This window comes from Monodon monoceros, unplaced genomic scaffold, assembly GCF_005190385.1.
Source record: "Monodon monoceros isolate NGI ecotype Baffin Bay Population unplaced genomic scaffold, NGI_Narwhal_1 Super_Scaffold_2, whole genome shotgun sequence".
In the NCBI taxonomy this organism is placed as follows: domain Eukaryota; kingdom Metazoa; phylum Chordata; class Mammalia; order Artiodactyla; family Monodontidae; genus Monodon; species Monodon monoceros.
The window spans coordinates 13,885,918-13,912,252 of NW_021703776.1; the positions used below are offsets into that span (position 1 = coordinate 13,885,918).

The 26,335-nt window shown below is 42.0% G+C and overlaps 1 protein-coding gene across 1 annotated transcript in view; it reads left to right on the plus strand.

Annotated features, from left to right (window-relative positions):
- VPS41 (VPS41 subunit of HOPS complex) overlaps positions 1–25,373 on the plus strand; it is a 189,093-nt gene extending 163,720 nt beyond the window's left edge. The window contains exons 22-29 of the mRNA XM_029233408.1: positions 2,583–2,720; positions 12,965–13,019; positions 13,716–13,856; positions 15,112–15,248; positions 22,031–22,130; positions 22,237–22,281; positions 23,994–24,073; positions 24,620–25,373. Of these exons, the coding sequence (XP_029089241.1) occupies positions 2,583–2,720; positions 12,965–13,019; positions 13,716–13,856; positions 15,112–15,248; positions 22,031–22,130; positions 22,237–22,281; positions 23,994–24,073; positions 24,620–24,700 (777 nt within the window). The 3' untranslated portion in view covers positions 24,701–25,373. The remainder of the gene's footprint in view (positions 1–2,582; positions 2,721–12,964; positions 13,020–13,715; positions 13,857–15,111; positions 15,249–22,030; positions 22,131–22,236; positions 22,282–23,993; positions 24,074–24,619) is intronic.
- Positions 25,374–26,335: the final 962 nt, after the last annotated feature.

Genomic DNA, 26,335 nt, shown 5'->3' on the forward strand with positions numbered 1-26,335 from the left:
AATCGAATTGTGATTAAGAGAAAAACGTTATCACATTTTTGTGTTTTCAAACTACGCCTGGGAGTAAGCACCTTCCGTTCACTGGAAAAAAAACGCGCAACCTGAAAGTTGAGAATTATGTTTTATTTGAGCACATTACTGAGAACCATAGCCCGGGAAAGCAGCCTCTCAGATAGCTCTGAGGGACTGTTCCAGAGAGGTAGGGGGAACCAGGATATATAGAAGTTTTTGCTGAAGGAAAAAACAACAACATGGTGTCAGACATCAAAAGATTACTGCTAATCACACACACACAAACAGACATCTCAAGTTAATGATTTTAGTGCCTTTCTCTGTATGGGAAGATGGGAGAGTCTGGGCTCATTGAAATTATTCCTTACACATGCAGCTTAACTATCTCGGGCCACTAGTGTTTTTCTCCATCCTGAATTCCCCTCAGGGCGCACTGGGGGTTGGGGGTTGGCAAGGAGCTGCGGTGTCTGCGGGCTTGATGGCAGGCAACATTCCTTGTTGACCAGAGTGACGGGCAGGGTACAGTTCACTTCTGTAGTTACCATTTAATATAATTATGGCATAAATTACAGCAAAGCCAGTGCCCTGACATGTGCTCTGTGGATATCAAGTTCTCCTGCCTAGGAAACACCACACAGCCATTCCGTGTTCAGGACCACAGAGCGATCACAGAACAGAGCCTTGTTTTTTTGTGTCTCACCCTGACATTCCTTGTGCCCGCTTCTCTTCTGTGGTCTTGTGCTGGTGCCAACAGTCCCCTGATTCTAGATTTCCTTTGCGGGGGTTGGGAGTTACTTGGATTCTCTGCATCGCTGTCGTCATGGGCGTAAAGCAAGACTAGGTGTTTTCCACGTCCTTTCAAAATTATACAAGAGAAGTCTTAAGTGAAAATAGGGATTGTTCCAGGAGGACTGTGGACATCAAATAAGATGAGGACTCTTGTATCTTTGCCCACCTCTTTGCACCCCAGGAGGGGGGGTTAGGAAACAGAGCGTTTTATTCTAGTCCGTTTTATGCACTGACGCCTTTGAAGACTCCAAGATAGGAATGTGAGGTATTTTGGGGTTTTCTTTTGTTTTGTTGTTTTTTGCTCAGAGGTTGTACAGATGCTTTTGCCCTTTTGTTCATGATTGGAAATGTCCTGATTACCTGCTGACCCAAGCAAGGTACCTCTGTGCTGGCCACCATGGGATTTGTTTACAAAGCAGTGATTTCTGGCCTCCTTGAGCCATGAGACAGGATTACAGGCAGGAGGTATCTAGTGACAGTGTCATTAGGGCAGTGGTGGAATGGTGGTGGAGCTCACACTGAAGTGGCCCATCTTCGCTGTCAGGCAAGGTAATGTCTCTATAAATCTGCCCTGAAGGTGTGACAGAGCCTTCCAAACCTGTCTGCGCCTCTGGGAAACTGCAGTGTGTCCAGCTCACACGCTGACCCTGCGCCAGTGTACTGGCCGGAGTCTGCATCGGATCGTGGAGTTCTGTCTGACTCCCCCCACCTTCTTGCCTGAGGGCAAGGGGAGCAGGTAACCCGAGGAAGGGTTTCTCAGTGTGCTTGTGTCCTGGTTAGGCTTCTTTAGTGACCACGTGCAACAGCGAATGTCAAACCCCAGTGACTTCATTCCCATTCACACCTTCAGGGCCGGTGACGCTCTGTGTTTCTGAAGAACGGTCCACTCAAGGGGCGAACGCACTCGGTGTGATGAAGTCCCCCCGCCTCACGTGGGTTCTGGGGTGTTTGTGTACGTTTAACACGAACTAGACATTGAATGTCGATTTTTGGCTTCCGCACAATATACTGATAGACTTGCCTCCAAGTAGAAAGTCACTCACTCACTCCCTTGGAGGTCCATTAACTTTTTCAGACGGTCAGGGAAAGGAATCAGCTTTGAAAATGGGTTCAGAACACCTGTACTCTTCTCGACTTGTTTTACTTTTTGAGGTCACCAGGAGAGGCAGCATTTCATTGCAAACACAGATCTCAGTAAGACTTAAGGAGAGAAGATGCAGAACATATGAGAATTAATTTAGCGCTTGCTGCTTGAGTTTTTAGGAACATGCTCTTGCACCATGACTCTACCCCCTTTTACATAAAGGATGAGAACGTTTATGATCCAGGAACACCACTGATCAAGCATTTCGTTTCTGAGGCGAAGTAGATGATTGTGATGGTATTAACCACTCCTCTCATGAACAGTTCTGTGGTGCCGAGTACGTGCCAGGCATGGTTGTGAGTGATTTACAAATGGTAACTCATTCAGCTCTCACAACCACCCCAGGAGATTTTTGCAGATGGAGAAACTAAGGCACAGGGGTTAGTGACCTGCCCAAGGTCACATGGTCAGTGGCAGAGCCAGGTCACTCGGGCCCATTCTGGAGAGAATGTCAGCATATCCTTGCTCTCCCCAAAGTGTTCTCCTTTCCACTTTCCCTTCACCTAGAGATTTTTCCTGAAAACTGCTTTTCTGCCAGCCTCTCCGTGGAAGCTGTTTGGAACTGAAAATAGCAGTGTTAAACAGGTATTGCTTTTCTTATGTTAATATTCCTGGTTTATTCCTTTGTTCTTTTTAGTATCTGCATAAGCTTTTCAAAAGAGACCATCATAAGGGGCAGCGCTACCACGAGAAGCAGATCAGCCTTTACGCAGAATTCGACCGACCCAACTTGCTTCCATTTCTCCGAGATAGTATCCACTGCCCTCTTGAAAAGGTAAGTCACAGACACCCCTGCTCAGACACTTCGAGGTGACAGAGTCATCACTGTTGGTAAAAGCGCTGGGTTTTCTTAGTCTTCCTGTCTCTGCTTAACCATCCCCGTTCAAGGGGAAGCCTTGCTCTCAAAGCAGTGGGTTTTGCTGGGTGTTCTGATGAGAACAGGAGGTCCTATTGGATTCGATTTTGGTGAGAAGCTCAAGTATTTCTGTGCCAGGTTTAACTGGAAGAAAGGTTTAATCCAGGGTCTAGGACTCAGTCAACCATAAAACACTGTCGGGAGTCTGAGGCAGTTTACCAGCATCAGGGTGGGACCTCAGAGTCAGCCTGGGACGGGGACACGGACCGCCCCAAGCCGGAGGCAACTGCCCCAGCTGGGACTCAAAGTCGGTAACGTCAGTCCTACACCCCCTCTGCTTTAAATACCCACCTTGTATATTTTTGTATTTCTCTCTCCCACTACATTCCATTATAGTTTTAATAGATATAATTACTAGTCTCTCCCACCATCCTATAAATTCTTCAAGGACAAGGAGTTTGTCTCACTCATTTTGATAAACTCAGTAGCCGGCACACATTAGGCACTAAATGTTTTTTGCATCCTGACCGAGTTAGTGAATGGATAAATTGATACACACGAGGTTCTAGTTAGGGCTGAATAGGAACTAGTAGGTGTTATGAGCCTGCTGTTTCAAAATAAACTATAATACTTACTATGTGTGTACTAGAAACTGGCCGGTAGAAGACCATCAGTTTTGTTTCCCATGGTTCTTCAGACCATCTGGAATACTCGCTACCACCTGCAAGTGTCTTACTAAATTCAGATGGCCAGAGAGCAAGTACTTTCCGTAGTCACCTGTGTGTATCAACAAAACATACTTATTTGACCCATAAGAGATACGTACTAAGAAGGTGACTGATAAAGCAACTTTTCTAGTTGCTTCCTCAGCCCATGATGTTTAACTTCAAATGTACTGAATTTACTATGAGCCAGTTTCAGCTCAATGCATTCTCAAAGTCTGCAATTACAAAAAAAAATCTTGCCTGCATATTTGTTTAGGAAAGACATTAACATTTTATGTTCGGGCCCTAAGGCTGTTTCTCAAGAATAAATTTGGAAACACATCATCTTAAAAAAGAAAAGCAAACGTTCCTCTCTTTTCTCACTTTAGAATCTATCATCTAGAAAAAGAGGGAGAATCTTACTCTTCGAGTGCCCGTTTGTTTTTGTCTCACTTTTGGAGGAAACATCGTTTGTTTCCAGGAGGACGTGGCTGTAGCCCGCAGACTCCTCAGCCAGAGCCCCGCACGCAAGCGTGATCAGCACCCACCCAGGCTTCCTTCTTCCCATTCACTGAACACAGGTGCAGAGGGCCCACAGAGATTCCATAACGTTCGTGTCTGGAACACACTTTCAACCCATCTGGTTTGCAGTTTTCCAGTCCGGTAGTGTTCAACAGAAGTCACACTGCTCCGCTCGCAAAGGGAGCATCAGAAAATCTCCACCCCGCACATGGTACTTCTAATACAGAGAGCTCACTTGGAGCATTGTGTAGACCTTTTTGAGTTCTTCTGTCTCATCTGCTAAGAAGAACCAGTTGCATGTAAGAGAACTCAACACAAGCATCTGAAAACAAGTATGTTTTAAATAGTTCTTTTTTAAGTTATCTCATGTTTTCCACTGAAAGAGAATTTTGAACAAAATGGCTTCGAGATGGTAGTGGTGGAAACATGTCATTATAATCAAGTCAATAATCCACATTTTTAGCTTTCATGTTAAAGGTCATTGAGGCATCTTTATAAGAGATTATCTTTGCACCAGACTCCACTGTGGGAAATCTGTATATTTGCAAAAATATACCACTATCCTTGCTCAGGTACCCCAAGCCATCTTAAAGCAGATTTTCTTGACTTTCACTCATTAAGGATCTCATTCCTTTCTCCCTAGAAACAAGAACTCTGTTAACACGTAATCATCTCAGAAACAAATTCCTTTTATGTTTACTTGTAACATGAAAAAAAGCTACCAATGCATAAAAAGCAAAGTAGATTTTCCCTCCATTAAAAGCATCCTACTAAAATATGACACAAATGAATTTATGTACGAAACAGACTCAGAGACATAGAGAACAGTCTTGTGGTTGCCAAGAGGGGTGGGCGAGTGAGGGATGAATTGGGAATTTGGGATTAGCAGATGCAAACTATTATATATAGAATGGATAAACAACAAGGTCCTATTGTATAGCAACAGGGAACTATATTCAATATCCTGTGATAAACCATAATGGAAAAGAATATGAAAAGGAATGTGTATATATATATGTATATATATACAACTGACTGACTTTGTTGTACACCAGAAATTAACACAACATTGTAAATCAACTATACTTCAATAAAATACTTACAAAAAAAAAAAAAAAGCATCCTAAACATGCTGACGGTAAAATGAAGGTCATGGGGTACAGATTCACCTGTTTTGTCTAAAGAGAGACTCAGAAAATTTGGTCTCCATTTCTACTGAATATAAAGTTAAGAACTTAAAAAAGTTAATCCCCCCTTCCACCCACCCCCAAGACATCTCTACTTCAGAAGAGTTTATAGATTGTTTAGTCCAAAAGACGTTGAGGTTGTATTTTGGTGTTTGTTTTTATTTTAAATGGGAAGTGTTTAAGGTTTCATGGCATTCAGAGCATGTGGACTCCCTACTGTAGATAATTCAATTCCAACAGAATACAGCTCTGTCTTCCTCATTTCTGGTTGTCTGCCTTTGCTGGGATTGGGTAATCGCTGAGCGAAGGGGTGAAATCTTCAAGAATCCAGGTCAAACTTATTTTGACTTGATTGAAATGCCTCAGTCAATAGCGTTTGGCTGGAAAGTTTGTAGAGACTTTGCATCACATTAGAAGCCCTTTAGGAATGCAGTTACCAAAGGCCAGAGTTCAGGATTTAAAATCACCACAACTCTTACATTCCAAAATGAATCATAAGTTTTTATGAAACTGTTCATTCTAAAGGAGATACAGGGTGGGTAGGAATTTACAACATCTACAGCAATTTGAAAAGACAATAAACACAGGCTTTTTAAAAAAAGAGTATCCCGAAACAGTTTTGGTTGTACTTCATCATGTGTGCTGTGCTTTGGTGTTCCTTGTTTTTATTCAATCTCTACAAAAGTGCAGGTCGGTGGATAAAGTCATTTTATACATGACAAGCTGAGTCTTCAGAAGTTGAAAGAAACAACCCAAAGTCTAGAGCTACTAAGTCAAAAGGCCAAGACTTGGAACCTGGGTCTCAACTTCAGGTTCCGTATTCTTTCCTCCAGGATAAGAAAACATTTTTCAGGTCTAAACAGTTAATTAAAATTACAACAGTAACGAAGATATTCCTTAGTACTACAATAATCATGAAAGACATCGGTTTCTAAACTGCTCTTTCTTCTGTAATTTCCAGGTATGGTCATCAGGCACTAGTCTTCATTTGCAAACCTGATTTGCTTATGCCTAGAATAGCTAAAAGCGGAGTATCAGCTTTATTATTAATACTTCAATCTACGATCGCTCTCATATCTAACGGCATTCACAAGGTGGCAGTATTTATGAATTTGGAGGCATAAAGTGGGAGGTGCACAGTTTATAAATTTTCCTTAAAGAAATTTAAAAATAAGACTGGATAAAAGATGACAGGGTCTAAGGCTAGGTAGAAATCATCATATAGTCTATATAGTTGATAAGGTTTCTGTTAGTTAACCCCAAACTTCTAACTCTGTTACTTACCTTTACATTAAATCAGGAGAAGGAAAATTAAAATATTATTTTTGCATCATTTTTTACTCAATTTCTGTTATTATTGTCTTGTCACTTTTTTGTTTTCCATTATTCTCCTTTTCTGAGCTTGTGTGTGTGTGTGTCTCCTGTTGGCTTTAAAAATCTTTGTTTCCCTACTCTTTTCCTCTAGAGGGAGCTCTATGGCTCAGGAACATTCAAGAATCTAAAATAAGAAAACATGCTTTTATGCTTTACTTGTGTCAGTAATAGAAAAATTCTGTGTGCCAGAAATTTTTTTCTACACTTTACTCGGAAGTCCAGAGATTTCTAGAGTCTCTACTTTCTCATATATGAGAAAAGGGTTATTCAAAATACTGTTAGGAACTCGTCATAAAACATTTATAAATCTGTGAAGTTCAAATTGCGGAGACCCAGATTACCTCTGAGCTTGGTGTTACACATCTGCCTGCCTTCCAGACCACTCTTGACTCCAGATCAGCCTTCAGACATTTCTTCCCACATGAATGGTCATTTTTGACAGTCCAGCAGTGATGAAAATGGGCTACAGTCTACTCTAACAAGGTAGCCACTAGCCACATGTGAGTAATTGAAATACGGATAGCGAGGAATGGAAGTTTTAATTTAAATTTAAAGAGCCACCTATAGCAAGTGGCTACTATCTGGGACAGCTCAGGTGAACCTTCAGGCCACAAACTCTCTTTGTGGTTTGAGACCCTCATGTTTTCAAGCATCCTCTTGTGTTCAAGAATAGGAGGGTGGCTCTGTTTGCAACTCCTGAGTGGTACCTTAAAGTGTCAGTGAATTTCCAGGTGCCCAGTTGACTTATGGATACCTTTTAGTAATACACCACTTTAACCATCATACTCATCTTTATTCACATTGTCTTTCTCTAAACATTCTGTAATACTTATCCAATTGTATTACTGTTACCGAACACGAGTTTGTGTGCCCGACACACAGTGAGGCCAAACCAAAACATCGGGGTTTGGAGCGGAGAAAGTTTTATTGCAGGGCCATGCAAAGAGACGGGTGGTTTGTGCCCCCAAAAAACCCGAAAGGGTTTCTGCAAAGCATTTTTAAAGGCAAGGTGAGGGGGAGGCGTGGTTGGTTGCTGCAGACTTCTTGGTGTAGGAATCCTTTGTTCTTGCAGCTGTCCACGGTAGGTCAGGTCAGGATGTTCCTGTAAACCTTCAGCAAGACAGATGTTACTCTGTGTTCTGCAACTTTTTCTCTCTATATGAATGGAAAAGTGTTACACCCTTAAAGGTCAGAGTCTTGGAAATGGGCTATCCTGTGTATTTTAAGGCTCTAGGCAACATTCTTAACTGGGAGCAAAGGCAATGGAATACAACGGTTAAAATATAAGAAACAGATCCAATACGGAGTCAGATTTGTTCTTCCCTGTTACACTACCATTTGCCGTCTGTCTGTGAATGACACAGTCTCACCAGGCCATACACTGTTCGTCCATCTGTAGTCTTCAGCAGCTAGCACAAATCAGTTGGTTTCTCAATAGTTTTTTCTTGGAATAGTCCCAGACCCTCTGACTTACAGTTTTGCTTTTCCCATTACTATTTAACTTCTCACGTGTGTATCCTGTCTTTGCTCCAGTATGATTCCAGAAGAGTTAAGAATTGGTTAAGAAAGTTCCATTCTTTATGATGATGACTTATGGGTACGACCATACAGAGATTCGTAAACCGTGTTTTAAATCTGAACGAGTAAGGATTTTCTAATTATGAGTTAGGATTTGCTTCATCTACAAAGTGATAAAAATACAAAAATAATGATTTGAACAGAGGAGCAGTTTAGTTCTCTATCACGTGCAAGTCTTACTGGAGTGGTCCTGGTGGTGGCAGCAGCCACGGGGTCAGAGACCCGGGCTCTTTTCTTGTTTCCCCCACCTTGTATGACCTTGACCTCATGATGTAAGATATTATCATCCATGTTTCCAGCAGCAGTTTGGATGAAAGGATTAAAAATGAGAGCAGGGGTTCACATTCCCAGAAGCCGCCGTCCCACGTTTTTGGTTCATCTCCATGGTGGACACTAGTCACATAGCTCTCCTACCGCTGGGGAGGCCTGAAGGTTTTGTTTTAATTCTGGGCAGTCACACACCCACCTAAAATCTTATTACTATAGAAAAAAATGGGTAAACGATATTGGGGGAACATCTAGCCATCTCTACCATGTAATTTTTTTAAATTAATTTTTATTGGAGTATAGTTGCTTTACAATGCTGTGTTAGTTTCTGCTATACAGCAAAGTGAATCAGTTACGTATATCCCCTTTTTTTAGATTTCCTTCCCATTTAGGTCACCATAGAGCACTGAGTAGAGTTCCCTGTGCTATACAGTCGGTTCTCACTAGTTATCTATTTTATACATAGTAGTGTATATATGTCAATCCCAATCTCCCAATTCACCCCACCCCACCCTTCTCCCCTTGCTATCCTTAAGTTTGTTCTCTACATCTGTGTCTCTATTTCTGCTTTGCAAGTAAGTCCATCTGTACCATTTTTCTAGATTCCACGTATAAGTGATATTATACGACATTTGTTTTTCTCATTCTGACTTACTTCACTCTGTATGACAGTCTCTAGGTCTGTCCACATCTCTGCAAATGGCACTATTTTGTTCCTTTTTGTGGCTGAGTAATATTCCATTGTATATATGTACCACATCTTCTTTATCCATTCCCCTGTTTGATGGACACTTAGGTTGCTTCCATGACCTGGCTATTGTAAATGGTGCTGCAATGAACATTGGGGTGCATGTATCCTTTTTGAATTATGGTTTTCTCCAGGTATATGCCCAGTAGTGGGATTGCTGGGTCGTATGGTAGTTCTATTGTTAGTTTTTTAAGGAACCTCCATACTGTTCTCCATAGTGGCTGTACCAATTCACATTCCCACCAACAGTGCAAGAGGGTTCCCTTTTCTCCACACCCTCTCCAGCATTTGTTTCTAGATTTTTTGGTGGTGGCTATTCTGGAGACTGGTGTGAGGTGATACTTCATTGTAGTTTTGATTTGCATTTCTCTAATAATAAGTGATGTTGAGCATCTTGTGCGTTTTGGCCATTTGTATGTCTTCTTTGGAGAAATGTCTATTTAGATTTTCCCATTTTTTGATTGGGTTATTTGTTTTTTTGATATTGAGCTGCATGAGCTGTTTATATATTTTGGAGATTAATCCCTCGTCAGTTGCTTCATTTGGAAATATTTTCTCCCTTTCTAAGGGTTGTCTTTCCATCTTGTTTATGGTGTCCTTTGCTGTGCAAAAACTTTTAAGTTTAATTAGGTCACATTTGTTTATTTTTGTTTTAATTTCCATTACTCTAGGAGGTGGATCAAAAAAAGATCTTGCTGTGATTTATGTCAAAGAGTGTTCTGCCTATGTTTTCCTCTAAGAGTTTTATAGTGTCTGGCCTTACATTTAGGTCTCTAATCCATTTGGAGTTTATTTTTGTGTATGGTGTTAGGGAGTGTTTTAATTTCATTCTTTTACATGTAGCTGTCCAGTTTTCCCAGCACCACTTAGTGAAGAGACTGTCTTTTCTCCATTGTATATTCTTGCCTCCTTTGTCATAGATTAGGTGACCATAGGTGTGTGGGTTTAGCTCTGTACTTTCTGCCCGGTTCCATTGACCTGTATTTCTGTTTTGTCTGCCACGTAATTTTTAAAGGAATTGTGCGAGTAATCAAATTAGTGATGTCTCGTCCTCACTGTGACCTTCAGGTCTGCTCATTTAAATGATTGTGTACTTTAAAACATATCTTAGTTTCATTCCAATTCTAAAGTAAGGTGTTATTTAAGAATTTTTTTTTTATGTTTAGTTTGGGTTTTTCCCCCTCCATTGATCTCTGTGATCTGCTCCTTTCCCCTCCCTTTTAGTTGTTAATCTCCAACCAGAGACACATATTTAAAGATATATTCTGCATAAATCTTTTACATCAAAAATCACAATGTCAAATCTAGTCCTGCTGTTATTTTCCAGGAACATCCTTAGTTAGTTGTTTTTAAATGACGACGCTAACTATGCAACCCAGTAATCTTCCTCTGAAACCTTTTCTGCCTGCTCATCTATTTAAAACATATTTCTTGCCCACTTACTGTGAGCCAGGCGGTGTGCAAAGCACAGGGTTTAGAATGCACATGGTTCCAGCCGAGGGAAGTCAGATGAACAATTGGGGGAGTTCATTGCACCTGTGATTAAGTGTGGTGAAGTGTGCAGGATGTAAGGAGAGTTGAGTACCTGGGATCTGACCCCGTGTAGGGTCCAGCGAGTATTTGCTGAAGGACCTGCCAGGGGTGGAGCGGCGGGGGAGGTGGTGTTCCAGGCCGAGGAACCACAGCAGGCAGATGAGCAGGGTCTGTGATGGAGCTGCTGGGAAAGGCACGGCCAGATCGCAGATGCCTCATAAGCCACCAGAAACATTCTTGGCTTCCAGCTGGAGCAGAGCAACGCAGTGCACAGGTTACATGGGAGGCGTGTGAACTGCAGTTTCCTGCTGGATGCTCTCATCACACTGCACCCAGTTCAGGGGGCACCCCTTCTGTGAAGCTTTTCACAAGAGGCCACAACCAGAGCCCACGTCCCATATCCGTGCACGTGGCCCTCTATTCACGTTCCCCCAATCGTGGGACTCTGTGGTACGTCTGTGTGACCTTCCCTGGATGTGCGCTCCCTTGGGTGGACTCATGCTGCTGCCTCTTCTCTTACATGGCAGCAGCAGCAGGGTTTTTATTACTGTCATCTGTGTATCTGCATCCCTCCTGGCCCCCTAGTACCCAGCACAGTGCAGAGTGAATGTGTGCCAGTTCATTCAGGATTGAATTCTTTATAAATGCCCAGTGTGTCTCCTTTCTTACACTCAAGGAGATGCTGTCATCTGTGTAATCCCTCTTTTTTTTTTAAATTTTTAAAATTTATTTATTTATGGCTGCATTGGGTCTTCATTGCTGCGCATGGGCTTTCTCTAGTTGCGGCGCGTGGGCTTCTCATTGTGGTGCCTTCTTGTTGCAGAGCACAGGCTCTAGGCATGCAGGCTTCAGTAGTTGTGGCGCACGGGCTTAGTTGCTCCGTGGCATGTGGGATCTTCCTGGGCCAAGGCTCGAACCCATGTCCCCTGCATTGGTAGGTGGATTCTTAACCACTGTGCCACCAGGGAAGTCCCATCCCTCATTTCTTGATCTCCTTTTTGACACTTCTTTTTTTATTTTTATTTTTTTCCGTACGCGGGCCTCTCACTGTTGTGGCCTCTCCCGTTGCGGAGCACAGGCTCCGGACGCGCAGGCTCAGTGGCCATGGCTCATGGGCCCAGCCGCTCCGCAGCATGTGGGATCTTCCCAGACCGGGGCACGAACCCACATCCCCTGCATTGGCAGGCGGACTCTCAACCACTGTGCCACCAGGGAAGCCCTTGACACTTCTTGATTGTCAGATGTGTTTTCTCTTTTTTTAACTTTTTATTTTATATTGGAGTACAGTTGATAAAGAATGTTGTGTTAGTTTCAGGTGTACAGCAAAGGGATTCAGTTATATATAAACATGTATCTATTCTTTTTCAAATTCTTTTGCCAATTAGGTTGTTAGAGAATACTAAGGAGAGTTCCCTGTGCTATACAGTATGTCCTCATTGGTTACCCATTTTAGATATAGGAGTGTGTACATGTCAATCCCAAACTCCCTAAATATCCCTCCCCGTCTCGGTTCATCCTTGTTTCTGCAAATGGCATTATTTCATTCTTTGATGGCTAATATTCCATGGTATATATGTACCACATCTTCTTTATCCATTCATCTGTCAGTGGACATTTAGGTTGCTTCCATGCCTTGGCTATTGTAAATAGTGCTGCTGTGAACATTGGGGTGCACATATTTTTCCAATTTTCCTCTCACTTTTGACAGATCCTTGAGCAGAGTTCTCTTAGATCTTGTGAGCCGTCAATAGAAATATTCCCAGTGTTTAACTCTTTATGCAGCAGATGTGTGCTGAGCTGTGGTGTGCTCCATACTGGGAACTTGCAGCCGTGAGCAGTAGTGCCTTCCTGGAGGGCACAATTCAGTGGAGGGAAACAGGGCTTAGACCAGTGCCTGTGAATTAGGTGGGGGCGGGGGGCAGTGCCATGAAGAAACCTGAAGTAGCATAAAGAGAGAAAGCTTGGTGGGAAAGAGCCTTTCTTTTAGCATCTTGCTTTCTGCCTTTGCTCTGGAATGTTCTGCCTCAAGCATGTTATCAGTTAAATTGTGTAGGGTCCAGTACCTCTCTGAGAGGTAAATCAGGACAGCCACAAGCAAAACTTAAGAGGTTTGTGTTTTGTTTCTGCTTTGTTTTGTTTTTAAAGGGAGGCAATGAAAAAAATTCTTTCAAACTTGTATGTTTAAGTGACTCTACAGATATTTGTTCTTGGCCGGTAACCCATAACTTTTTTACCCTGCTTTATTTGAAGGCTCTTGAGATCTGTCAACAGAGAAACTTTGTAGAAGAGACAGTTTATCTTCTGAGTAAGTAGCTTTTATTCATTTTGGTCCCCATAAACTAAGGAATGGGGTGACAATGTGATGTAAAGTGTGTAAGAATGGACATAGGTTTTAGACCAAAGTAACACAGAGGTTAGAGCCTGATTTGTATAAGAAATTGAATATTTAGTAAAGGAGACTTCACAGCTCAGTAGAGAAGGTAGCATCATTTAATAAATGCTACTGAGATAACAATTAGAATTGTGTAATAAATGACCAAAACTGTATCAGTTCACACCTTCCAATATAAATCACAATAAATTGTAGATGGGTTGAGAAGTTGTTGGGTTTTTTTTTTTCCAATTATCCTAAGAAGGAAGTCAGAATCTGACAGACCTTGATTCAGATTCCAGATCTGCCATTTAGTAGCTGTATGACCTTGGCAAGGCACTAACATTTCTATGTCCTCTTTTATAAAATAGAAATATTAGTAGAACATACCTCATAAGATTATAGTGACAGTTACATGAAATAATTCATGTGAAGCGCTTAAATGAGTACTCACGACCAAGTAAATGCCCAGTGAGCAGGAAATACTGATTTTACTGAGTTACAGATGTCATATAAGGAAGTATGTTTTTTGTCATAGCCATCAAACTATGTAAACAAATGAAGAGATACGTGATTTCCCTTAAAATGTTTTATTACATTATCCTAAGTGTATTTCTCACGTTTTGCTAGGCCGAATGGGTAACAGCCGAAGTGCCCTGAAGATGATCATGGAGGAATTACATGACGTTGATAAAGCGATTGACTTTGCCAAGGAACAGGATGACGGGGAACTCTGGGAAGATCTGATTTTATATTCCATCGACAAACCACGTAAGCAGAAAAGCCATCTGCAATCACAACCTCTTTCTCTCTGTTTAGCCAGTTGTGTCTAGAGTAGGAATCATCTCAAGATGCACTGAGTTAAAAATACGGTGAAGTATCTATAGTAAAAATAGGCCAGGTACATAGTAATGATTTCCAGTACTCTTCCTGTGCAGGGAAGCCTGGAGCCTCACCACTTCGTATTAGCTGAACTTGATAAAGAACACTTGGTTGAAGCATATTTCTACCTACTGCACCCAAATGGAATAGAAGATTTTGGTTTTGTTTGTACACAGGGGGCATTTATTTTGAAAGTTTATAGTCTAGCCCTTATCGAGTCTCTTTATGGAAACCCATAACCGTTACTGGACGTTGACCACATATGGAGGTTTGCTACTGTAGCATTGAGCCTCTCTTTCCTGCCCTGTTTTATCAGTGCAGCACCAGGAGTGTATATCTGCTGCCTCTCCTTGACCATCTGCCTTGGGTCTCCCATTTTGGAAGGAAACAAAGGCAGTCACCTAACAGTAACGCAAGTCCTCTTTTAAAGATATAGATATAACTCAGAAACTAGCAGTCGTGGTTTAAAATCTTTCCCCTTCCCTTTTTTATTTTTTGGTCAGAAGGCTTATCTGTTTCAAGATATTCAAGTTCTAGAAACCGCTGTTACGATTGTTTTTTAATAAGAGATTCAAGAGGGGGGTGTTATTCAAGTCCGTTTCAGATTAAGGTAGCTACATGCACATATAGCTTGAAGAATCTAGTTTAGCATGATAGAGTGGTGGTCTAAAGATCTTAAAGGAGGCAAAGTTGGGGTAACGAAACACACTGTGAACCTGGGCCTGCCCTGGGTTTGAATTTGGGTTCAAAAATCACTAGCTGTGTGACCCTGGATGAATTCATTAATCACCCCATTTTCCTTTTCTGGAAAATGGGAACAAATAGCATTCCTACCTTGGCAGAATAGGAGAAAAGTATATGATAGCTGAGCCATAGTAAATTCTCAAATACTAGTTGCCCCCCTTTGACATTACAAACTGTGTTCTGAAGTAATCATTTGTTCTCCATCTCATTTTTTTTTTTTTAATCCCTGCTCATTTAGCTTCTCCTTCGAGGAAGGTAAAGGAAGATTAGTTCCTAGGAGGATTTAACAATTCAAATGCTTTTTAACGCTTAAAGGAAATAACTTTTGCTCTGAGTTACTTTCGACCTAAAATTGCATTAGCTACGCTGCTTATATGTTGTTTTGCGTGGTGTCTTGTAGCCTTTATCACCGGCTTGTTAAACAACATCGGCACGCACGTTGACCCAATTCTACTGATTCACCGTATTAAGGAAGGAATGGAGATTCCTAATTTGAGAGACTCCTTGGTTAAAATTCTGCAAGACTACAATCTGCAAGTAAGTATCTTTTCTTGGACAAAGGAGCATGCTGAGTGAGTTGACTGACTACTGGATAAACATTTCTAGGGCTTATTTTGGACATCAGTTCAATTCGATAGTCACTTAGGCCCAGATATTTGGAATACCATTCACACAGAGAAATGAGAAATACCGCCCTTGGAGGAAGCCATCGGTATTTCTTAACTATCCCCAGATTTACTCTTCTTGATAAGCAGGCATTCTTACATTTACGGGATAAATATAGCATGGCATTGGGGAAGGTGCAGGAGGAGTTACAGTGGCTATTAGATCAGACCAGCCAAGCCACTCTTAAGTAGAATGAGCATTGTGTCCATTTGGAGAAATGAAAAAACAATTTTTTTTTTCCAAATAGTTTGATCATTTCCTTGAAGCCACTCAGTAACCTCTTGCCTGAAAGATGTTAAAATAAGAGAATTTTATTTTACTTTTTGTCTGTTTTCTAGAGTATTACAAGCTTACTATCTGTAGTAGTTCAGAATTTGTGATCAGAGCCATGGAACTTATTATCTTCTTATAAATAATTAATATGCTAATCACAAAGCATCCCTATCTTCCTTAAAAAGCCGCTAACAGTGACTGTATTTCGGAATGCTGGTAGCTTCCAGAGACCTTGAAACTATGTAAAGCCCATTTCTTGAAAAATTCAGACTGTTCTTTCTCTAGCTCGTTTGAAAATGAGTTTTTGGTAGAATGTGGATGAAATGGCTTTCCTGGAAACATTGAGATTTTGCAGGTAGAGCCGAAAGACAAGGTCGTGGGGACAGAAGTGGTCTCCAGGGTAGGAAGGGAGGAGCATGTGATGACGACTTGTGGGCTTGTCATCACTGTGAAGGGTGCAGAGCCGGGGGGCTGCCCGCTGAACTCGGGGTGGTGGCCTCAAGGAAGAGACTTGGGTGAAAAGGAAAATGAGGAAGATAAATGGCCTCAAAAAGAGAAGTCCGAGCTGTAAAGGAATGAGAGCGCTGGAAGGCCAGGATCTTGTGGCCAGGGAGGAGGATACTGTTACGTGAAAATCTCCAAAGGAGTCGTTGTGAAGATGTTCAGAAAGTGTGGCGAAGGGAGAGGTCCGGTGGAATTAGTCAAGAAACCATGAGGGCAGTTGTTGTCCAGGGTCCAGCTTCCTCCTTGAACTGGGAGGTTAACCCTGCAGCCCACAGGTGACTGTGGTCTTACTGGGTAACACAGCTTTAAAGAGGAGGTCTTCCTGAGGGTGGAAAGTGACAAAACAGGGAGCCTTGGCTTAGGAGGCTTTTGGGAAATTGGGGGTCATGGGAAAGAAATGGGTGTTTGGTTTTGGCAAGTAGGTTGACGATCTGCTCTACAAAAATCTTCCAGATGAACAGGTATTTATCTATGGTGGAATTCGGAGGCTTGCAGGTGAGGTGAGCCAGGGAAAGGTTACTGCAGGAAGGGTGAGGAAGGCCAGGAAGGAAGGAGAAATGTAGGAATGGGTTAATGGATAGGAGAGGTGACATGAAGAGCTGTGCTTTGTGCAGCACCCGAAGGATACAGAAGAGCCATCCAGGCAGGAAATGATACACTTCATTCTGAAGCATGCATTGGCTTTGGGGAAAGCAGTTCCAGTGTCAGACCTCGTAAAGCTCGGGGCATGAGTGAGCTCGATAATGATGTGTATCTCTCCTCAGTACTCGCCACCCCTGGGTCTGCCTGGATATGCTCCAAGTTGCAAATTCCAGTTTGTTGGGAAGTCATTTAAGTGTCTCTGAACAAATCTACCCCCAGGAAGGTGACAACATAATTCCCCCTCCTGTCCTTCAGCTCTACTGTGTGAAGCCTAGCCTCTAGGTTGAAAAATGTGCCTACAAAAACACCTAATAGATCCCTCCTCCTAGGTTCTTCCTGGAGAACCAAGCTCAGGGGCACCACGGAGTCTCACTGCTCATTAATGTTTTATCAATGTATTTGCATAGTTCTGAGTCAGCCGGGAATAAAAATAACATTATTATTAGGTGCAAAGTGAATTCTGTATAAAAAATTAGCCACTAAACAGCTGCTAAATCAATATTTTATCCTCTTAACTTTTAAATGTAATGAGGGCTTTTCCTTAAGATGTGTGTTAAGGAGGCTGGGAGTTACTTTGCCAGTGAGTCCGAGGAGTGGTGGCAGCCTGTAAGTCCCCGACGGGGCCGGGGTGGGGTGGGGAGTCTACTGTGGCCCTCAGACATCTTGCTGGAGGATGCAGAGAGAAAATGCTCTACTGGGGCAGGTTGTTCAAAGAATCCCAGGAGGTACTTCCTACTTATACATGAAGAAAGAATTTCGAATAGGTGGCCTTTTTTATTAATAGAAATTTTTTTTCTTTCTCTAGAAATCATTGTAAAAATAAATCTATTTATAGAGCATTTTGAAGCTTCCAGAAAGGTTTCACATTCATTTTAAAAATTTTTTATTCTGTCTAGTGTCTTCATTTGTTTCATAAAACTATAGTCGAGTTTCACATGTTTTAATGGGATAAAAAATTCCCAAGATTTTGCAGGTCCATGAATTTGCAAGGATCTGGATCCTGCTGTGCATGAGAGCAGGGCAGTGAGGGGGAATGACCGTGGGGGACATTAAGAACCATTCAGTAAACGAAGGAATCTAAATGTTAGGGAAAGGTTATCACAGGGCTTCTCAGCACCTTTTTTTTGCTAATTTGCATTCGGAATCCAAGGGTCAGATTTACAGTCAAGTAGACAGCATTTTAAAACTTATTTGGCCACTGAAAATGCTTTGGGAGATGACTCCTTAGTGAATTGCTAACTGGAAAGAGAAGGTACAGAGAAAGTTGGGGGAAAAAATTTCTTCTGGTTGTAATTTCATGTTTTCTAAAATGCAACAACTTTTCTCAGTTGAAGTTTAGCATGAGGCATGTTAGATGTCTATGACATCATTAAAGTTAAGGAAAAACCAACCACATTATCAGTGTTTCAACTGTTTAACTTATTTTCATATTTTTATACCTTGTTACATTGTTAGTACAATGCTTCAACAAAATTTAAAAGCTTCAGTGAAGTAAGAAGGATTAAAGTACCCCTTATCATACTTCATAGACCTAAAATGTTTCTAGGTCTGATTTCAAGGACAAAGGGCACTTGTTTTGATATAAATTGTTTATGAAACAATATGATATAAATATTTATATTTTTACACGAAACTGACAATTTCCAAAGTATTTTTATGCTGTTTCATATTTGTAAGACATCTTATTTATAAATTTAGCATTTATTTATTGTATTTATTTAGCATTTATATCCACTTCCATTGCTTTTTTTTTCTTTCCTCTTAAGAGTTCCAAACACTTCTCTTTTGACAGTCTTATTTGACAGTCATTTTCAGTAATGATCCTTAAGGAACTGTCATCTCCATTTTACATGTAAGAAGACTGAGTCTCAAAAAGTTTTGACTCGCCAGCCTGGGAAGGTGAGGAACTGGGTTTGAACTCAGATACTCTGACTAAATGTGTTTTTCTCACTAGTTGTCCCACTGGTCTCTGGAGGTTAATTCACTGTACTGGCAGGTTACAACACGGGAATATATAGGATTGTCTTGGAAGATGAACAGGCAACCTGTTGTCTTTAGAGAGCCGTGGACATGGTATTTGCAGACGTGGACTCTAGTCCCGGCTTTGCCATTAACAAGCCTGTTGAGCTTTAAGCTCTCTGGGTGTCCATTTCCCCATTAGATTAAATCAGTATTTGTTAAGCCTGGCTGCACACCAGAACTATCTGAATGCTTTTCTTAAATTACCAAGTTTCAGGTACCACCCCAGATCCGCTGGAGAGGATTAGGGACTAGGTCTACACTCAGCCGGGAACTGGGCTATGCATTGACATTTAGGAGTTTCTAGACTAGATGGTCTCTGAAGTATTTCTCTCTCTCAAGTTCTCAGTACGGTCCTTTCGTAAGCAAGCCTTTATATAGTGAACGCAGCTGTGTAGTCTTAACGATATTCCTATGGAACTCATCCGTAATACTTATTTTGGAATCTGTAATAAAGTAGCTTAGATTTTTCAGCATAAGCTTTTTAAGTTATACGTTTGATTGTTTATAAACCCACTTATTTAAAGTAGCTTAGATTTTTCAGCATAAGCTTTTTAAGTTATACGTTTGATTGTTTGTAAACACATTTATTTAAATATTTGCGTGCCTACTGTGTTAGATCCTGTGCTGGGTAGGACCTTACATTACAGGGCTTCCATGTGTTGTCTCAGGGACCCGGAGATGAGTAGAATGCAGCTCGAGTAGCTCATGATCTGAATGAATATTTCTAGGAGAAGCAAAAAGCTTTAACACTTACGTTTCGTTAAACTTCACACATGTACATGAACACACACACACACACAGGTAAACTGACTCCAGACATCATCTCTGTTCTTTTCCCATATTTACATTTGCTACAAACTCCATGTGCCTTTATCATTGCCCCATAGGTCTCTACTTTGAAATCTAGACACAAATGAATTAATAGGAAATAGCGACTTCTTTCCTATCTGCCTTTTTGGGGGGCCCACATGGGTTTCTTTTTGACCCCCAGTGCATAAGCCCTTAATTTCTTCTAAGAAAGCGAGTTTTTAAATTTATATATCCCCAAAATAAACTTTTAAGATAAAATCTATTTTTTTCCTTTAAAATTATTTCAGTTTGGCTTCATCACAGCTTTTAGGTGACATGGGTAGCCTGTGACAACCAACTGTAGCTTCTTTAGTCAATTCGGTACATGCCTGCTTTGTACTATTGTAAATTTCAATGTGATTGCATTTATAATTGTTTTGAACTCCAGCTTGAGGCCTTAGAGTCTTTGTCTCTTCCTTCTTATTTCTCTGCAATTCATCACCTTTGATAATAATCCCAACAAAAAGCAAAGCTTTTTCAAGTAGAATTTAAATCCCATTGCACTGTGGCCTAAATGATGGATCAGAAATTAGGTACAATGGTTTCTAGGTCTAGCTCTGGTATCTTATTGGGGGCTTGTAAAACCAGGTAACTGTCTCACGTGCAATGCCAATGATAAGCACTACAGTATGAACAAGGCAATGTCAGCAAAAAGTTCAACATTTCAAAGAATCTTTTAAAATAGAAATCTCAGAGGCTTGGCAGTCTTGTATGGCATTTTTCCCACAGCAGCTGTTTTTAATGAACCATAATAACTTCGCTGAGGTACAGTCCTTTTATTGCTTTATAAGATGTGAGTCTGGTGCTTTGCTTTTGCTTGGAATTATTATCAATGATGATGAACTGCAGAGAAATAAGGAAAAAGAGGGGGAGTCTTGTGTTAGTTTTCAGCAGCTATCTTATAAATATGTTCTTATTTAATCTTATAATAGAACAAGGTATGCTTGTAATGATTACAGAAGCTACAGCTGATTGCCATGAAAACGATGCAAAAGAAAAGGTAATATTAAGCACAGAATTTAGAAAAACTGAGAACTACGGAGGGAAACAATGTAACGTTAAGGAAACTAGAGTGGCTGAGAAGGATATAGGAATTAGTTAGTAACATACAGAGCTCTACTTGTGTATTTTCCCTTCTCCTATGTGCCTCTGAATACTGAAGTTTTTCCTAGAAAATACTTTCTGTGGGCGGACAGATTGCGCCTATTTAGAAAAATGTAATCCTGGTGAAGAAATGGTTCCTTCTTAGTTGTTGGTGTTGTTTTTTCTTCCCTGTTTTCTTTTTTAAGTTTGCAGACACCGTGGCTTCCGTCTAGACTGCCAGGCCCACCATTCATGCCATGGGCCTTAAAGACCCATTCAGGGTCATAGCCAGCTCTTTTTGAAGCATTTTGCTGTGATTGTGACATTAAAGTTTTTATTTTAGTATTAGAGGCTGGGCAGCTAGATACACTTGCTTATAAATTTTCTTAAAGTTTACCAACATTAGTATTTGTTATTTTTCTCTTCTTCCTGTATGCTTTCGTGACGTCTGTTACAGTTTTAATGTCTTTTTAAAATGAATCTGAAAATTTCAATTTCTAGCAGCATTTTAAAGAATAAAACTTAATAGGCAGTGTCTCAATTAATGTAGAGACAGTAAAATCATGTAGTTTCCTGCTCATCAGCCTTAGAAATGGTGGGTATAGAACTCTGGACATCTGTTTTCTTGGCTCATGTAGTTAGGCGAGAAACCGTCTGGGTGCATTCACCCCATACCTGTGCTCCTCGGGATTTGAGAGGAGGACATGTTATCAGCCGACTGGGGATGGAGGACCACAGCTGACCGCTTCCAGTTCCCTTCCCTGATGGCATGAATTGAAAGCATGTGAAAGCAGAATGTCCACGCAGGTTTTAGAGTTGAGAGTGACTTTGGTGTGAAGAAAGTCAGGATGCAGCTCTGCCTTTGCCGTGACCCAGAGCTGGGCAGCAGGGAGGCGGCGATGTCTTCATTGTGTGAATTTCCATGGCAGTTCCACAGAGCCGCACAGAACCACGGGCACTAAGACCCACTGGGCCAGAAGAGAAAGATGTAGGCACTGCACCAGAGTCTCCCAGGCCTTGAGCATCTCCCTCTTTGAAAAGCAGCATCTGGCTTAAGCACACCTCACAACTTGCAATAAAATACCACCCCCCCCAAAAAAAAAAAAAAAAAAAAAAAAAAACAGAAAAGGGTAGAAGCTCACATTAGTGCCAGAGGAATTGGTTTGAAAGGGAAAGGGGTCACCTCTCCCTGCTGTGCTGCTGCATGGGAGCAGTAAGTGGCTTCTCCCCCACATTTGAGTCTTTTTAAGATGGCTTTTCTTTCACAATGTGTGCATTAGATTCTGCTTCGCGAAGGCTGCAAGAAGATTCTCGTAGCTGACTCTTTGTCCTTACTAAAGAAGATGCACCGAACTCAAATGAAAGGCATTCTGGTTGATGGTGGGTAAAATTGAAAGAATCCTATTGGAGCTGCTTGCCTTGCTATCAGAGAGGACAGAGCAAAGAGAAACATTGTATAATCCCAAGTGTATGTGTTTCCTTGCAGAGGAGGACATCTGTGAGTCCTGTCTTTCCCCTATTCTCCCATCAGGTAAGCTGGCTGGGAGGGAAGAAATCCCCACATACGTGCTTCTGATGAGTGGCGGTAGAATTCTGAAGTTAGCGGATTACAACTTATAACATTATATACCTTTTGGGATAATCCAGTTTAGAGAAGAATTGCAGCCCATGTTGCTACTCAGTTGCATGCTGCTGCCGCCGTTCCTTAGAGCTGAGGCTCCCAAGCTCTCGAGTGAGTCGTCATCGGCCGGCAGGCTTGTGAAAAGTCAGATTGCTGGTCCCATCCCCAGAGGTGCTGATTTGGTAGTGCAGGGTGGGACCTGAGAATCTGCATTTCTAACAAGTTCCCAGGTGATGTGGATGCGACTGGTTCAGGGGCCAGTCTTTTGAGAACCACTGCCCTAGTATATAGAAGGAAAGAAAATGAAAACTTACCATCAACTTGTTAGACTCCTAGCTAGCAGAACCGTGTTTGTGCCTGGGAAAAAATTTATAGGTAGCTTTCCCTTTCCTTTAAGCTTTCCACTGCTATATGGATCTAGGCACCCAAGTTATCTCACATTTCAATGGAAACAAATACCTTCTAATGGGAACTCTGACTCCTTAAAAGACACGTACATTTGTTTATAGTTCTTGGTAGCTATATATCTCTTCATATAATTAAAGCATTTTATGTAAGGATCATAGGACATGAGAAGAGGAATTTCCATAATTTAAAAGTAGAAATTAAAGCATAGTTGTTGAGATGCTAAAAAATGCTTCTTGTGAGGGCTTCCCTGGTGGCGCAGTGGTTGAGCGTCCGCCTGCCGATGCAGGGGACATGGGTTCGTGCCCTGGTCCAGAAAGATCCCACATGCCGCGGACCAGCTGGGCCCGTGAGCCATGGCCGCTGAGCCTGTGCTCCGCAATGGGAGAGACCACAGCGGTGAGAGGCCCGCGTACCGCAAAAAAAAAATGCTTCTTGTGTATAAATTCAGCATAGGGAAGTACTAAAAGACCTAGTTTGTGTGCCATTTACTTAGCTTTAAGGGGTTATTTAGCACAGCAGGAGCACAAGAAGTTCCCCGTAGGGTGTTTTTTAGAGGTTTGGATTTTAAGTGCTTGTGTTAAAAACTGCAGTGGGCATAGGGAAAGCAGTGAGCTTTCATAGTGTTTTAACAGAAAGCAAACACGTGCACGTGCACCTGCACTGTATAGTTAGATTAAACTCCTAATTTAATCTGTTAAGGATTCAGTCTTACCGGAACCAAGCTGGCCACAGAGCACGCGCAGACGAGGTGTGGTGCCCCAGCAGAAGTACAGCACAGGGCAAGGTCACAGCCTAGGATGTTAGCCCAGCTGTGCCCTGAAGTTAGTGAATGGCCTTGGCAAAGGCAGTAGGTGAACCGACAGAAAGCATTCTTACAAAGCCACGGAATCCACTTTAGTAGTGTCATGACTGTGTGTACGGGGCTGGAGGAGGGAGAGCTTTGCACGTACACGTCCTGATGCTGGTTTTCACAAATGCTGTTGCCTTGCCATGAAATCGTCCCCAGTATGTAGCTGTAGTAACTAAATTGGAGGCCAAGCAGGTGACCTGGGACCCCCATAGCAACAGGACTGTCATACCTGCCCTGCGTTCAGCCATGCTGCTCTGCAGGGATGCGTTCATCAATCAGCATCCCCCCAAGGCAGCTTACTGCTGGAAAGTGAAACTTCTACTATTGCACTGAGCTCTTCTCTCTTTCCTGCCCTCTCCCCCAGACGCAGCTAAGCCCTTCAGCGTGGTGGTCTTCCACTGCCGCCATATGTTCCACAAGGAGTGCCTGCCTATGACCAGCATGGTAAGTTGGCTGCTTGGCCACCAGCAACTCGAGAGAAATCGGTGCAGCCAGAGGGATGTGCTTAAAATAACCCCTGTCCATGTCTCAGTTATAATATAGTTTATGTCACATCAGAAAAAGCAATGTACCTACTTCTCAAATGTAAAAATGCTTAGTATACGATACTAAACATTATAAAAGCATACTCATGTAAGTAAATTTGTTGAGATGAAATTGATGACAGTTGAGCTTTAGAAATGAGCTACAGTGAAGAACCATTTTCTATAACTTTCTCACCCTGATTTCTGTATCATGACACTGCTATTTTTTCAGTGCCAGGTCGGTTCCCCCAGGTCCCCTTGGGTCACGTTAGACTTGTCTTGCTGTGGGGTGTCTTTTGAGTCCACGAATAACAGCTGGTCTAGACAGGATCCTGTGTGAACCAGCAGTAACCTCCAGAAAGAGGAGCAGTGTTTCATCACCTGATCCCCATTCCCCCACCAGTGCTCCCATAATATTTCTGAATATGAGTAGAAAGGGCTGATCTTTTAAAATCTGCATTTTTAGAGCTCTCCTGTGCAGTTCTGTAACATCTGCAGTGCGAAGCACCGGGGACCAGGAAGTGCCATTCTGGAGATGAAAAAATAGCCCAGCTCTGTTTGTCAGCCTCTGCCTCGCCTCGCCGCTCTCTGAAGACCATTTTTGCAGCAACAGAAGCTTTTGTTGACACCAGCGCTGTTAAGAGATTTGTACAGGTTTATTTCATGCTTAAGAAAAGCTTCTTCATCTTCTCCCATTTACTAGATGTTTCTCTTTGCAGTTGATAAAGTTAGGGTTTTCCTTGTCCATGCCTTGATGGGGGTTCACAGTCAATATTTCATCATTTGTTTGACTCATTATTTAGGAATGGAAACCTAAATCTTGGAGTTGGAAGTGACTTTTTTTAGGTGCTAGTAAAACCGTCCGGCCGTAATGTGGACTGGTGAGAGCTGTCCCTGGCTGGCCGAGTGCATCATCACTGTGGCCATCCAGCAGCTCCTTGGACCTTGTTTCCATATGCTCTGCCAGCAACAACTCTCAAATTCTGGGTTCGGCTTTTTTTTTTAATACGTCATCAGCTGTTATCTTCTTAATAGGCACTGAATGATACATGGTGCCTGTTGTCACTGACTCAGTGATGTCTGGGAATAACGAGCCGTCTGATGCTCTGCAGTTTTATGTTGACTAATGACATGTTCTCCTTGTCTCGATGACCAGCAGTGTCTGGCCCTGGCAGGCATTCCGTGTTTGTTGATTGAATAAACATTAGCACTTCCCACTGTGAAAGACTCACTTTTCCTGGGTTGCACAACTTTAATCAAGCATTCTGACACCCTCTAAGGAAGGCAAGAGAGTTTCAGCACCTAGAGTGTGAGGGAGCATGGGTAGGTTTTCCTAGCAGGGAGGAAATGAGTAACACTAGAATCTGAGAGGATGTTCAGGGGAAAGGGGACTGTGTGAAGCCAGAGGATGGACACAACAACATCTCCTGGAGCCTCCTCTGCCCTCGTAGAATGTAGAGAGCATGGAATAGAGGGAGAGAACTCAAACCTGTGCCCACGACTCATAGTTATTGGTTTCATCTCCTTGCGATACACTGCCATCCTCTAACCAGTGAAAAGCACATACTTGCTGTGCCTGCTCTCTCTGTCCCATAAAGGGGAATCAATGCAGCTTTCTGCATCTGTCTTTTTGGGGAGAGGGAAGGATGCTCATGGCTACCAAGCACACCATTAAACTTGGCTCAGTCATTCCCAGGAGGAGCATCTCATTTCATTCCCATGGGACCCCTAGGAAGAAGACATTATATCCCCAGTTTTACTGACAAAGAAACCAAAATGCAGAGATGTTATCACAGTCTCCAAGGTGACTGCCTGACTTTAGAACAGGGCTCTGTGCTAAGAAATCACATGGCCAAGTTCACAGGAAATGTACAGTACCTCTCTTCACAATGGAGTTAAAAAGAATATTGAGTAGAAGACAACAGACTTTTTCGGTCACTCTTAAATATTTAGAATTGGAAAGTCTTTGTTGTTATTGTCAGCCCTCAGAATTTCTGTATTCCAAGACTAGGGATCTCTCTGCTACGCTGCTAGTTTTTAGTTTTTGTTTTAATGAGAGAAACTCTTCCTTCACAAAAATACCTTACACATGAGCCCAATTTGAAACACAGCTAAAAAGCAAACCTACTTCACTTGTACTGGAGAAGAGGAATGTAGTTGCAGACTTCGTATTTTGTACCCT